The 12,870-nt window shown below is 38.7% G+C and overlaps 1 protein-coding gene across 1 annotated transcript in view; it reads right to left on the bottom strand.

Annotated features, from left to right (window-relative positions):
• GUCY2F (guanylate cyclase 2F, retinal) overlaps positions 1-12,553 on the bottom strand; it is a 571,373-nt gene extending 558,820 nt beyond the window's left edge. The window contains exon 1 of the mRNA XM_044057284.1: positions 11,812-12,553. Within this exon, the coding sequence (XP_043913219.1) occupies positions 11,812-12,553 (742 nt within the window). The remainder of the gene's footprint in view (positions 1-11,811) is intronic.
• Positions 12,554-12,870: the final 317 nt, after the last annotated feature.

Here is a 12,870-nt window from a genome sequence, read left to right as displayed (position 1 = left end):
GTTTCTATGTGGTGTAGTACTTTATAACTTATTACTAATAGCCAAATTGTGTTCTTACAGTTATTGTCTCCTAAGTGTTACTTGAAGCTTTTGGTTGAAATGATAAATTTTGTAGTATTTTCTAGGATAATCTTTGTCTTTCCCTGAGCATCTGGTGAGAGGTTCACATAGTATTAACAGAAACCCAGAAAATCAAAGCTTGGCTATTGATCAGTGGGCACACTAACTTTATACCTCTTAACTGAAGCATTTCAATTACTAGAAGTTAGGCGAGTAGTGTGACAATAGGAAACTTTGTCTTCAAATCAAGACCAGCAGAATGCTAGGAGATATAAATGGAATGTTCATGCCAGCATTGTTGGCTTCTGTGTATGGACATGATATACATAAACAGAATGGACACTTCCCATGCAAGTTTGTGGCAAAGGGGATGTTTTCAAACGCCGAAGAAACTTGAATCAGCAGTGAATTCAGAACTGAACAGAGCGTTCCATCAGATGCAACAAAACAGGCTTCATTGTCTATTCATTCACATAACAAATTGTACCTCAAATACCAGGTTAAAGGAATTAAACCTTCATCAACAGATAAATAGGACACAGCATGATAGAGGCATATCCTTCACCTCTGGTACAAACTTCCATTACCTTTTGCCTCCTTCAAAGTAAACCTAGATAATTGGATGGGCAGCCTCAAATTCTCCCCTGGTCTATCTTGCCTTGCCTTCCTCGAGGCTGGAGGGAACCTCTGAATAGGGTCTTTTGGCTAGGGCAGTAATGGTCTGCAGACTGATTGCCTAGTACTAACTTATGAACCTCATAACTGCAGGTAAAGTCATAAACTGGAGAATTACTCTCTTCTCAAAGACAGGAGGGGTTTTCAGTAAATTTTATTTAAAGTATTAAGCTACAGTTTATGTTTATATCATCAAGCACCACTCTAAAGAAAATGTGTCTACTAGACTCTCTAGACCAATTAGTCATATGTGGGCCCCATATTTCAAACTGCAACATAAAAGTGAAAATAAACCAGACCAGCCTTGTAGCATAGATCTGCATTTGAGTAGCAGCATGGACACTACAGGTTCTAGGAAATGGACAGTGAAACTGAGTGGCCACTGATGGTTTTCCCATTCTGGTGGGAGGGAAGCAGATTGGCTCACTGTATTAGTGACACCTATTACGGGTCAGGTAAATCATCTACAGCCATGGGCTTAGCAAGCCCTTAATGCAGTAACGATGAGTCAGTTAAGCAGAGGGCAGGCATGTGTCCTTCTACAGCTATAGGCCTTCCAAGCCCCAACTGCAGTGGTGCTGAGTCACTTCAGCAGAGGACAGGCATATACCCTTCCAAGCCACGACTGCAGTGGTTATGAGGATTTAAGCAGAGGGCAGCCATAGGCCTTTCAAGCTCAGACTGCAGTGGTGATGAGTCACTTAAGCAGAAGACAGGAATGTACACCTCTCTACAGTCATGAGCCTAGCAACCTCCTACTGAAATGCTGATAATGACTTAAGCAGAGGGCAGGCATTTACCCCTCTACAGCCATGGGCCTTGAAAGTCCCAATTGCAGTGGTGATGAGTCACATAGACAGAGGGCAGTTATATACTCTTATACAGTCAAAGGCCTAGCAAACCCTTACTGTAATGGTGGTGAGGACTTAAACAGAGTACAGCCATGTACCCTTCTACAGCCATCAGCCTAGCAAGCCCCCACTAAAATGGTGATGAGTCACTTAAGCAGAGAACAGACATGTACCTTTCTATAGCCAAAGGCCTACCAAACTGTATTGCAGTGGTGATAAGTCACCTCAGCAGATGGCAGGCATGTAGCCTTCTACAGCCATGGGTCTAGCAAGCTTCTACTACAGTGCTGGAGTCACTTAAGCAGAGGACAGGCATGTTCCTTTCTACAGCATCACATAGGAGAGCTCTCAAGCCACCACCAAGCTCCCAGGGATACCCAGACAAGACAGGAATGGGACAGAGGCCGCACCCTGCTTAGTAAAGCCTTGATCCTTACACCTAGAAGGAACAAATGATCCAATTAGGCTCAAGTACGAGAGCTGTTTGCCGATCATATGGACTAAGAAACTTAAAAAAAAGAAAAGTGAAAGTAAACTATCACTAGTGAGTCTTAAAAGATTCAGTTTCCAAGTTTTAATGAGTGTAGTCTGCTTTGCAATCATCCTGATCCAGGGAAAAAGTGTGATACTTCAACATGTTGGGAAAAACTCAAGATCTGATATAATAACCAAGGAAAAAGCAGATAGTTGAGAATCAATGTGAAAATCCAGTCTAAAGTGTTCCATTTGGAGAATTTTGCATGAACACCCACTGAGGTCCATTGACCATCTCATTCCCTTGATTTTGCAAAGACAGCTGTACAAAATGGCTTAATTTATGAAATGTGTTTGACTTAGGCCAGTGGATATTCCACAGAAAAAAAACTGGGGGATATCCCCCCACTAAGTTTGTCCCTTTGTCATTCCACCTAATTTGTATACTTATCTTACTACATAACCTACTCCAAAGTCACAATGAATCCAGGCAATTGTATTACATTGTTTAAGGTAGTCATTTGCTTTAGCAAAATAGCTTTTATGCAGTGGTAGTCTGCCAAAAGTAATTTGGTGGGCACATGTTAGTAATCTGCAAGGCTACCCAAATTGTTTACTTTGTCACATTGGGCATATCTTTATTTCTAAAACCAAGAAACAACTGTCCAAGTTACAACTTTTGCAAACTTGCAGTAGTTTGCTTGTTTAACTTCAAAATAAATCCTTTTCTCCTCTGGCAGGTATTAGAAAAAGTGGGAAGTATACTCAGATCCAATTGTAATCAATGTTTAAACCAGCAGGGGTCAGAGTTCCATACTTTAGAATAAAACAGTTTCTTTTTATATCAATATTGGCTCTATATGCAAACTACTATCTGGCTTAATGAGCTTACTATGTGCAATAATGTCTCTTATGTTGTGTCCCGTCCTATAAGAAAACATAAGTGTTTTACATATACTATTTGTAAACCCTTTGCAATTTAATAAAAAAACTCAAAAATACTTAAAGTCAATAACTTGCTCACTGAATACATCATAAGTGGTGACTACAGACACTTGGCTACGTGCACACTCCATATCCCCATTATGATTTCTATACTGATATCCCATAAACCCTTTATTTGACATCCGAGTTTCAGAATTTAATCTATCCAAAGACTTCCTGACAACTTCTCTATTATAACCCCTTCTCAAGAATATATTAATAGTTTTCCCTAACTCTTTCTCTAATTCCCTTCCATCATTACATAATCTACCAATTCTTAATAATTCACCACAAGGGACTGCCTCCAGTAAATGTGGTGGGTGACAACTACGCCCATCCAAAAAATGACTGACATCTTCAAATTTCCTATGAACTTTAATTTTTATTTTACTGTCTAACAGGCCTTGCAACTGGACATCCAAAAATATAACTGATCCACCATATTGGACTCCATCAAATTTAAGATTGAATCGATTACCATTTAATTTTTGTACAAAAGATTGTGCCATCTCATACCCACTCTTACACACAAACAGCAAGTCATCAATGTATCTATAATATTTCACCACAAATTCTTATTTATATAGATGTTCAACTTTGAATAGACCCATAAATAAATGTGCATGTTGTTTCATATGTCCTCCTCTCTATGCTGGAACTTTGGGCTGCTTCATAGAAACTATATATCTTGAGCCATATTTACAAACACCAGGGAAATACTGTGATTCTTACCATGTTGCCACTGTAAGAAGGAACCACATTTGTAAGTAATGTCTGTAAAATTACGATGTTCAAAGTAAGGGCCCACACAACAAATCTGATGCTTCCAAATGTGCACTGCTGCCCTTGTTTTTTCTGTCACATTTAAATAGAGATTCTATAATTCAACAGGAATTATTTACATTGCTGTATGTGCTGTATGTACTGTGAATTGTGTGGGGATGACAACACATAAATTACCAGACAGGCTGTATGAATATGTTAGGATATAGTAAGAATATACATTCTTTAAACATTCAGCTTTCTCCCTGAGTTTTAAAAAGTTAACATTTTGGATTGTAGATAGTATAACTTTAAAACCTAAGGAGGTATTTTTTAGAGCTTATCAGAGAAAAGGGAGACTAAATGACACACGTTTTAATTGGTACAACTATACCAGGCATCGGTAAAGTATTAATATTAAAAGGATTTTAAAATTTGGGTCTTGTATATGTGAATTAACCTCACGTGGCTTGTAAATAATTGCTTTGTCCAATGCATGCTTTTTATGATGACAGATGTTGATTGCCGATGAAATTGACATGTTCTATTTTAGCAGTTATCCATGACTGGGTGTAAGTAAATCCTATGTTACCTGCACACAGATGCAGATTATTGATAGTATAGAATTAAGTTATTTAAGAAAAAAGAAAATATAATTATATAAAAAAATTTTTAGTGCTCTTTTGCTGGCTTCTGGAACTCTGGGGTGCTCTATTAATGTGCGGTGTATGCTCTGTGTGCAGAATAAATTTAGTTGAAAGAAAATTCAAAAGGCTCTCATAAGTCTTAAAAAGAAATGTAGACCACACAGACCTCTCAACTTCCAATTTTAGAAGAATATTTAAGCAATAACCCACACCTGGGTGTGGGTAATGCTGGATTTACCCACAGTTGGCATGGTTTGGTCACGAGGGCGAAGCCCGAGTGGCCAAAAAAAGACAACCGTGGGTAAATCCAGCATTACCCACACCCAGAAGTGAGTTATTGCTATTATACAATGACATTATTTAATAAAAAAATACTTACTTTTCTTAAATAATGGCATTGTATAATGCCTTCGTGCTGCCCTTCCACAGCTGTCTGGTATTCTGCGGCAGTTCTGATGTACTGCGCATGCGTATGCTTACGCAGTACATCAGAGCTGTGGGTGGAAGCAACGGAGAAAGCAAGATCTCCGTTGCTTTTTTTAAAGCTGTCTCACTATGTTAAACCCATTTAACATAGCGAGACAGCTTTAAAAAAATGCAACAGAGAAAGGAAGATCTCTGTTACTTTTTTTAAAGCTGTCTCGCGATGTTAACATAGCGAGACAGTTTCTAAAAAGCAACGTAGATCTTGTGTTTTCCGTTGCTGTAAAAAAAAAAAAAAAAAAAGACTTATACTAATGGAAAAAGTCCAGGCGACTGGACCTTTTTCCATTAGTATAAGTCTTTGATTTACGACGTGCACGCTGACCAATCAGCATGCACGTTTTGGAATATTAATGGGGGGGTCATTGTATAATTCTATTTTCAGGCCTGATTTACCCTTGCACAATACATACCTATTTTTGGAGGCATGTGCTTATTTTCAGGATCAGTTTACCCCTTCACACAATTTTCTGAATCCCCCTCATTACCTGTGATTTTTGTCTAGAACACAGAAAACCATACTACATGCCCAACATACCAGTAGCAACAATAACTTAAAAAAAAAGAACACACATCTTAGAACTCCTTTTTTTTGAAGCAAAATTAAATTACCGTGTATAGTAGAATTTTGTGATAAAGTTCATTAAAGTTTACAGATTTTATGCTGTCTCTTTGATAATATTTTTCCCATCATTTTCATCACTGTCTGTTTTTGAAACATGTTTCTGAATAGTATTCAACATTGCTAATGGAATTTGGAAGAGTTATTCATGTAGCAGTTACCTTATGTACACTGACCACAACTTAATTCTCAAACAATTACAGTATGTGGGGCATGTAGTTACACATTGACACTGGAGGCTAGACTCTTACATCCAGTCACAAAAAGCAACAAGCAGGTTGCCAACAACTCACACAAATCACAGCACCCACAAAGGACCACACGAATAGACCCACATACACGGAGATGCTCACATGTAAATTACCCAAACCTCAAAGGCCTCTCAGGTGCAGTCCTCAGAAACTCTACATACACAGAAACAAGACAATTCACATCATAGCACATAAAGCCACATTTCACTGTGTCTCAACTATCAAGCCCCTAAGACGAAACACTCCACAATCCAATATTCTGCTAATAGGAAACTCCATTGTGAGACACATTGATGTCCCCCTTACCAGGCTGAATAAGAAGGTTACAGTTAGTTGCCTGACAGGGGCCAGGATCCATCAGATCATGTAACCAGTTAGATCATTTACCCCTAGGTAACAGTATGACTTAGTCATAGTCCATGTGGGTGTGAATGACCTGAGACATACCTCCTTGGACTATATGAAGAAAGACATGATTGACTTCTCAGAATATGTGTCACAGACAGGTATGAGCCCAGCATTGAGCAGCATTATGCCACCTCCAAGGATGATGCCCCAATACCAGCAGAAAATGATTGACCTTAATAATTGGCTTAGCGACTGGTATCATTCCAAAGGGATCCAATAGTTGTCAGCCTGAGAAGACATGGTTGACTTTAACTACCCCTCCATTAATTAGGAGGCATACATGGCCACTAACATAATTCAAATGCCCTGGAGCAGCTAGTCTGCACTACCACTAGGGGAACAAATATCCTAGATCTGGTACTCACAAATATGGGAGAGCACTACCCCCCCCCCCACTCCCCATGTGATGTCCTCACTGGTAATAAAGGTAAAACTAGAGGCCCCAGCTAACCAAAAAAAAAAAAAACTTGAAGAACTTATTAATGGATGGCATAGCTAGTTTCCAAGCTCCCTCAAATCCAGAAAATACAGAAACCTATGCAAAGGTGTACACAAAAAACCCTGTATGGCCATATAAATAACTACATAGAAATGGCAGTACCAGACCAAAATAAACCCATTTCATACTAGAAAAACAAGCTACCCTTGTGGCTCCCAGGTATTAATATGTTGTACATCAAAAGAAAGAAAGAAAATCCTGTTGAGAAGTATAAAGGAATTTGCAAAACAAAGCAAAAAGTCATTCATTAGTCTAAACAAGTGAATCAGGGAACTAGCTAAGTATGTGAAAGCAGACTTTAAGGTAAAAATAGCCTCCAAAGCTAAGGATAACCATAAGGCATTTTCAGTTTTGTCCTCATTCTTAAGGGCAACACCTAGCAATGTGTGGAATTAGTTGTAGAAGGCATCACCTATACTTAGCTAGAAGAAATAGCAAATCTGCTGGCTGACACATTCATCTCAAATTTCACCTCCCCATTACCCCCGTTCCTTTCACCCACAAGAAATACCCTTCACTACTGCACCACCAATTATCAACAAAGAACAGATTGCCACTGTGCTCTTTAAAGCTAAAAACATGGAATAAATGGGGCCTGTTGATATACCAGGTTGCCTCATCAACAGCTTAATTCAGAACTTATCAGGCCCATTAGGATCATTATTTAACCACAGCCTCCAGATTGACTTTGTCACGATAGAGTGGAGGATAGCAACAGTCATCCCTCTGCATAAAGGGAGACCATTTACTGGGAAATTACAGACCCATAAATTTGACTAGTCTTATATGTAAGGCCATGGAAAGAATAATCATCGAACCCAATTTGGATTTGTCAAATGCAGGTCATGTCTACTGAATCTGGTGGGTTTCTCTGAGAAAGTCAATAAGGTCATGGATGAGGGTAAAACAGTATATTCCACCTACCTCAACCTGGCCAAGGCATTTGACATAATTCCCCACTTGTGTATTATAAGTAAACTCACAAAACTAGGCATAAACACCTACATCACCAGATGACTAGCCAATTGGCTCGTGGATAGGACAAACTTGATTAAAGTGGGTGAATCCAGATACAGCAAGAGGCCAGTTACTAGTGATGTGCCACAGGCTCGGTGCTGGGACCACTCCTGTTTGAAATATACTTCTATGAAGTCAAAGCTAATGTGGAAGAACTGTAGATGACAAAGTTTGCTGATGACTGCAAGCTGGGAGCAATCACTGAATACCCCAACGATGAAGATATCCTTCAGGAGGGTCTAGATCAGAAAAGTGATTAGTGTCAGAACCATGGCCTAAAACTAAATGGGAAAAACTGCATTATCATACCCTTTGAGAAGTCACATACCCCTGCATCATCAATAGCAGACCCCTAAGAGTAGACTCAGAGGTGAGAGATCTAGGTACACAGATAGATAGTAGTGTGAAGTTTGACCATGTGCCCACAGTGGTGAGGAAGTCCTTATATGTGGCACAACTTATAAGTAAAGCTATGGCATCCAGATCCAAGGAAATTAAAGTCCCACTGTACTTAGCCCTTATTAGACCAATAATCGAGTACAGTGAGCCATTTGATATGTTCTTGACCAGGTACTTAAAGCAGCTGGAGTGACCTCAGAGATTCCTCACAGAGAAAACGCAGGGTGTAAACATGTCCTATGCAGATATACTAAAAGCCCTATCCCTTTACAATGTCTCCTGGCGACTATTAAGGGGTGACCTATGCCTGACCTACAAGGCACTCACAAATCCAGCCCTGATGGTGCTGCTGCACATCCACAAGTCAAACAGCATGAGGGTCACTCAGACTAGGGATCTAAATTTAGTCACTGACTCAAGCAAAACTTGCTCAAGAGACAGATATTTGTCTCAGAGACTGCACCTTCTTTGGAACAGGCTTCTTATTCAAGTTAAGCAGAGGTCTTCCCTAGCCCTCTTCAAATGCAATTTGTATCAATGGATGTGGAATCACAAATTCACATCTGAGGTAGTGCCTATGTCCCTTATGGACAGGGGCAGTCCATATGATAGCGAAGGCATAGGCACAAATCCAAGCCATCGTCTTGCCCATAGGGGCCATATAGCAGGTAAAATTGGGTTATGTTGGCTAGGCTTTTAAGGGCTTTTAAGCCATTAGCCTAGCTAACGTTTATGAGCCTATGTGATATTTGGTATTCAAATTTTATGCCAATTAGATGTCCATACTTTTAGCTGGAGGATCCTAGTTTTCAGGGGCCTTGGTTTCTGTTTTCCATGTCTGCACGCTGACAGGTATGATGTAGACCTAACTACAAAGTTAAGCACTCACTACGAAAGAAGGCAATAATAAGGTAGTAAGTAACTACATTTGGAAACTGAAGTGCACAAAGCAAATATGCAGCAACCTAACAGCAATGAACAAGCTATTCTCTAAACCTAAAGAAAAAACTAGTTTGTTGCTACACAAGTTTTATAAAAATTTTAAAATACCCAAAAATATACAAGAAAGTCATGTGAACAGAGTCTACACGATACATAAAAAAAGATATAGCCATGACAACCGTAAACAAAATAAAAAAAATCAAAACACTAGCTCAGTGAATTCTGACACTATTCCTGGTAGCTTTCTATATAGAGTCGTGACCACATTTTAAGCCATTATTGGTAATCTTTAATGGACATCTAACAATGGGAAAAAAAATCACAAAACTTTGGTACCAACCTAAAATAACCCTAATGCATATTGTATTGGGGTGGGGGGTCCTCAGACCTTGACAACTGTAATCCATTAAGGATAACAATCATACTCTTCAAAACTTTGGAGAGAAAAACAGTGGAGCGTATACACGGATATAATGTAAACTTGTTTCCCAATGTATTTTACCAAAGTGCATTTGCTAAAGTTAGGTCCTTTAAATCGTGTATCATTCTTGAAGATGTTGCAGCTGTATTCGCCAAACATATAGCCTATCCGGACTCAGCAGAGGTTTCTGACACTATACCACAGAAGGGTATTGAAGACTGGGTATTTATATTACTTGACAAATCAAACAAAGAATAAGTAAAAGAACACAAGTCTGACTATGAGGCTTTCTGTCAGATGCTGCTTATCTGACCATTAGTGTGTCACAAAGCTTTGTCATAGATCCCCTACTGTTTGGAATCATTTTTCTGCTCTTGTGCTAAGAAAGACCATCTGGATTTCTAAATAAGGAAATGACTGCAAACTTGATAACATTATCCCCATCAGGTAGATGTGAGACCACTCCAAGAAGGATTCAATAACATACATTCTTGTTGTTACAGTAGTAGTCTATTATTATTATTATTATTATTATTATTATTTTTAAGAAATGCGGTAAAACTAAATTTGACTACAAAAACTGTCTACTGTGTTAGAGGCCTAGGGGTATTAGTGAATAATAAACTTAACTGTGACCGAGGTGTGATCATTTTGTTTAGAGTGGCTTATAGATTTGCTTTTGTGATATTCAAAGTCATGAATAGTTGGTTATCAGCCTACTGTACATTACATTAATGTACACCACTGTAGAATGTGGCACTGCCTTTTAAAGCAATACAATTTATCATATAATAGTAAAGACAATATTATGACAAATCATCAAGTTAAGAAACAGTTCCTACTTGGTAATCTTAAGAAGTTGTCACTCTTCTCAGTGGCATGCAGACTCCTGAGTAGTTTTGTCTTGTTCTCAGAGCAGTGACAGGTTTCGTCTTGTTGCATGGTCAATGTTGTGAGCATATAACATGCTAAGGCAACACTAGGCTGGCTAATTTAAGGCTTACAACTGACATTAATGGTATATAAAATGGGATACTGATCCTACAAAACAGCTACTTTAACTTTGGGATAAGCTTATCAAAAAAGAATCAGGCAAGTAAATGCCCAACCTATTTCAGACGAAAACTAGGCACGTACATGGGTTCTAAGAAATACAAAGATGCCTAATAAGCCTCAAGTCAGAAGTTAATATAAAAACCTGTTCTCTCATTATACAGTAATCTTTAATAATATGAGTGTTTCAAACTCCGTTTTGCTTTCAATGTTGTTTCTGCTAGTCATCTCCCCTTTTCTACAGAACAGGGTGCAAAGTCAGATGAATATTTTTCTGAAGCTAAGAATCTCATGCCTTTAAATGTAGAGATGCCACTTAAATTAACTTCAGAATCTCTAAAGAGGATCTAAGCTAATCTGGCAGAGAATGATAGAGAGTAGTGAGCTATTTTCTGTTTTTGTTTGTTTGTTTGTTTGTTATATGGTGGTGGTTCTGCTTCATCTCACCTCTTCTAACTGCGCTGTATACCCCATATTCTGTTTGTGCATTTATTGTTCCTACAGACTGTTTATCTGCTAGTGCATTTTTGATCATTTTCTTGCCATGTGTCAGCAGTCAGCGGTAACAGTACTGACATTTCAGTAGAGAGACAAATGCTAATATGTTTTTAGATCTACAAATACTGGTGAGTGGTTAAGTGCAAGGCAAAAACTAGAAAAGTAAATCCCAATCATTATATAGAAAGCAGATGATACAGTCATTTATAAATATTTTGCACCCCATTCCACAACGCAAAATAAAAGGCAAGCAGAGAACATTACTAAATGTGACATTATAAGTTCATTTCATTTCAGCATGCTGCCTAAAGAGTATTGCTGTATAATAGCAGTGCAGAATGAAACATCTTCGACCTCGCTGGTGATGACAGAATGACTGAGACTATAGCATATGCTGGCTAAGCACCATCTGAAGTAGTCTAGCTTTATGTCTGAGATACAGACTGGGGGGAGCTAGATATTGCCTTGGTGGGATGTGGCGGTATTGATTGCTAATGTTTTAACCAAAGTTAACAGTTATATGACAATACTAAGCATGATGTGCAGTACCAAGTCATCTACAGAATGCTTGTTGTTACGGCTGAAAAGAACATAAATGATTCAGTTAGAAGATGGAAGTTTATACAGATACATCTGGGGTTTCCCTTAAATAACTGACTAGTGCAAAATCAGTAGCTGCATCTCCCTTCAAAATGTCATTTACATGTTACTGCACACTGACAACCTGCCAAAATTGGCTCTAATTAAGAGGCAGTGTCAACTCACTGCGAAGACGGTCCACCTTGTGAATCTTTTCTAATGCTTCTCTGATACTTGCAGTCTGTGCACCCATTGAAGTAACAATTCCAACTGGTAGCCCTTTACTCCTCAGTGCATTGGCTATTTTGCTGGCTGTGTCTACCCAGATGTCCTCATCAGTGGAGATGATGCCAACATGTGCCCAGCGAAAATATTTCATCACATTAAAGAGAACTCTGGAAGGTGATGGCAGTGTCCTTGCAAATGTTGGATAGCTCTTCACATCATCTAGTTCATAATTGATACATGCCCAGGAATACAAAGGCTTGTTCCAGTTTTTGGCTAGGAGCGATGCAGGAGCACAGTACCCAGGATTAGTGGGGCCCACAAAACCTGCGGCTGTCTTTGAGTATGTAAGGAAGTCAGCCAAAGCTTTGGAAGTTTCACAGTTCTCATTTAGGGTAACATAATCCAACCAGTAACCCAAATCTAAAGATGAGTCCTTGTTAATACGCTGCACTGCTAATGTGGCAGCTAAATCTGGCAAGGCTTTCGCAAAGATAGGATCACAAGTCCAAGCTCCTATCACCCCTACTTTGAATGTTGCTGAGTGTACTGAATGTGTGAATGATGGCACAGATAAGAAAAAAAAAAGTAAAAGCAAACGTATAAGGTGATCGAGATGTCTTTCATATTTCTGCTCTCCCAGTCTTGGGTGATTTGTAAAACTGAATATAAAACTAAGAAAACACCAGACATTATGTAGCATTGCAGTCCTGCAACTTGAAAGGAGTCCAGAGCAAGATATTTATATTTTATTCTTCTGTTCTTCAGTAACTGCTGCGTCAGAACCTTCAGTTTCCTGTTAATAGAACATATGAATTATATCTGCACAATTTTCATTTGATTTACCATAATTAGAAAAGCATAAAGCATATTTATACTTATCCTTACAAATAGCTAGCTGATGTCTCAAGAGGCTCACACACAGTACTGAGTATTCAGTGGCACATTCATCTCATATGTGCAGTTTTATTAAGCATTTTCCATTCACAGATACCTAAAATGTAACACACAATGTTATGC

This window comes from Protopterus annectens, chromosome 15.part0, assembly GCF_019279795.1.
Source record: "Protopterus annectens isolate FY-2018-M chromosome 15.part0, PAN1.0, whole genome shotgun sequence".
Lineage (NCBI taxonomy): Eukaryota > Metazoa > Chordata > Ceratodontiformes > Protopteridae > Protopterus > Protopterus annectens.
Note: the sequence above shows the minus strand (reverse complement) of the source record. Positions and strands in the feature narration are given on the sequence as shown.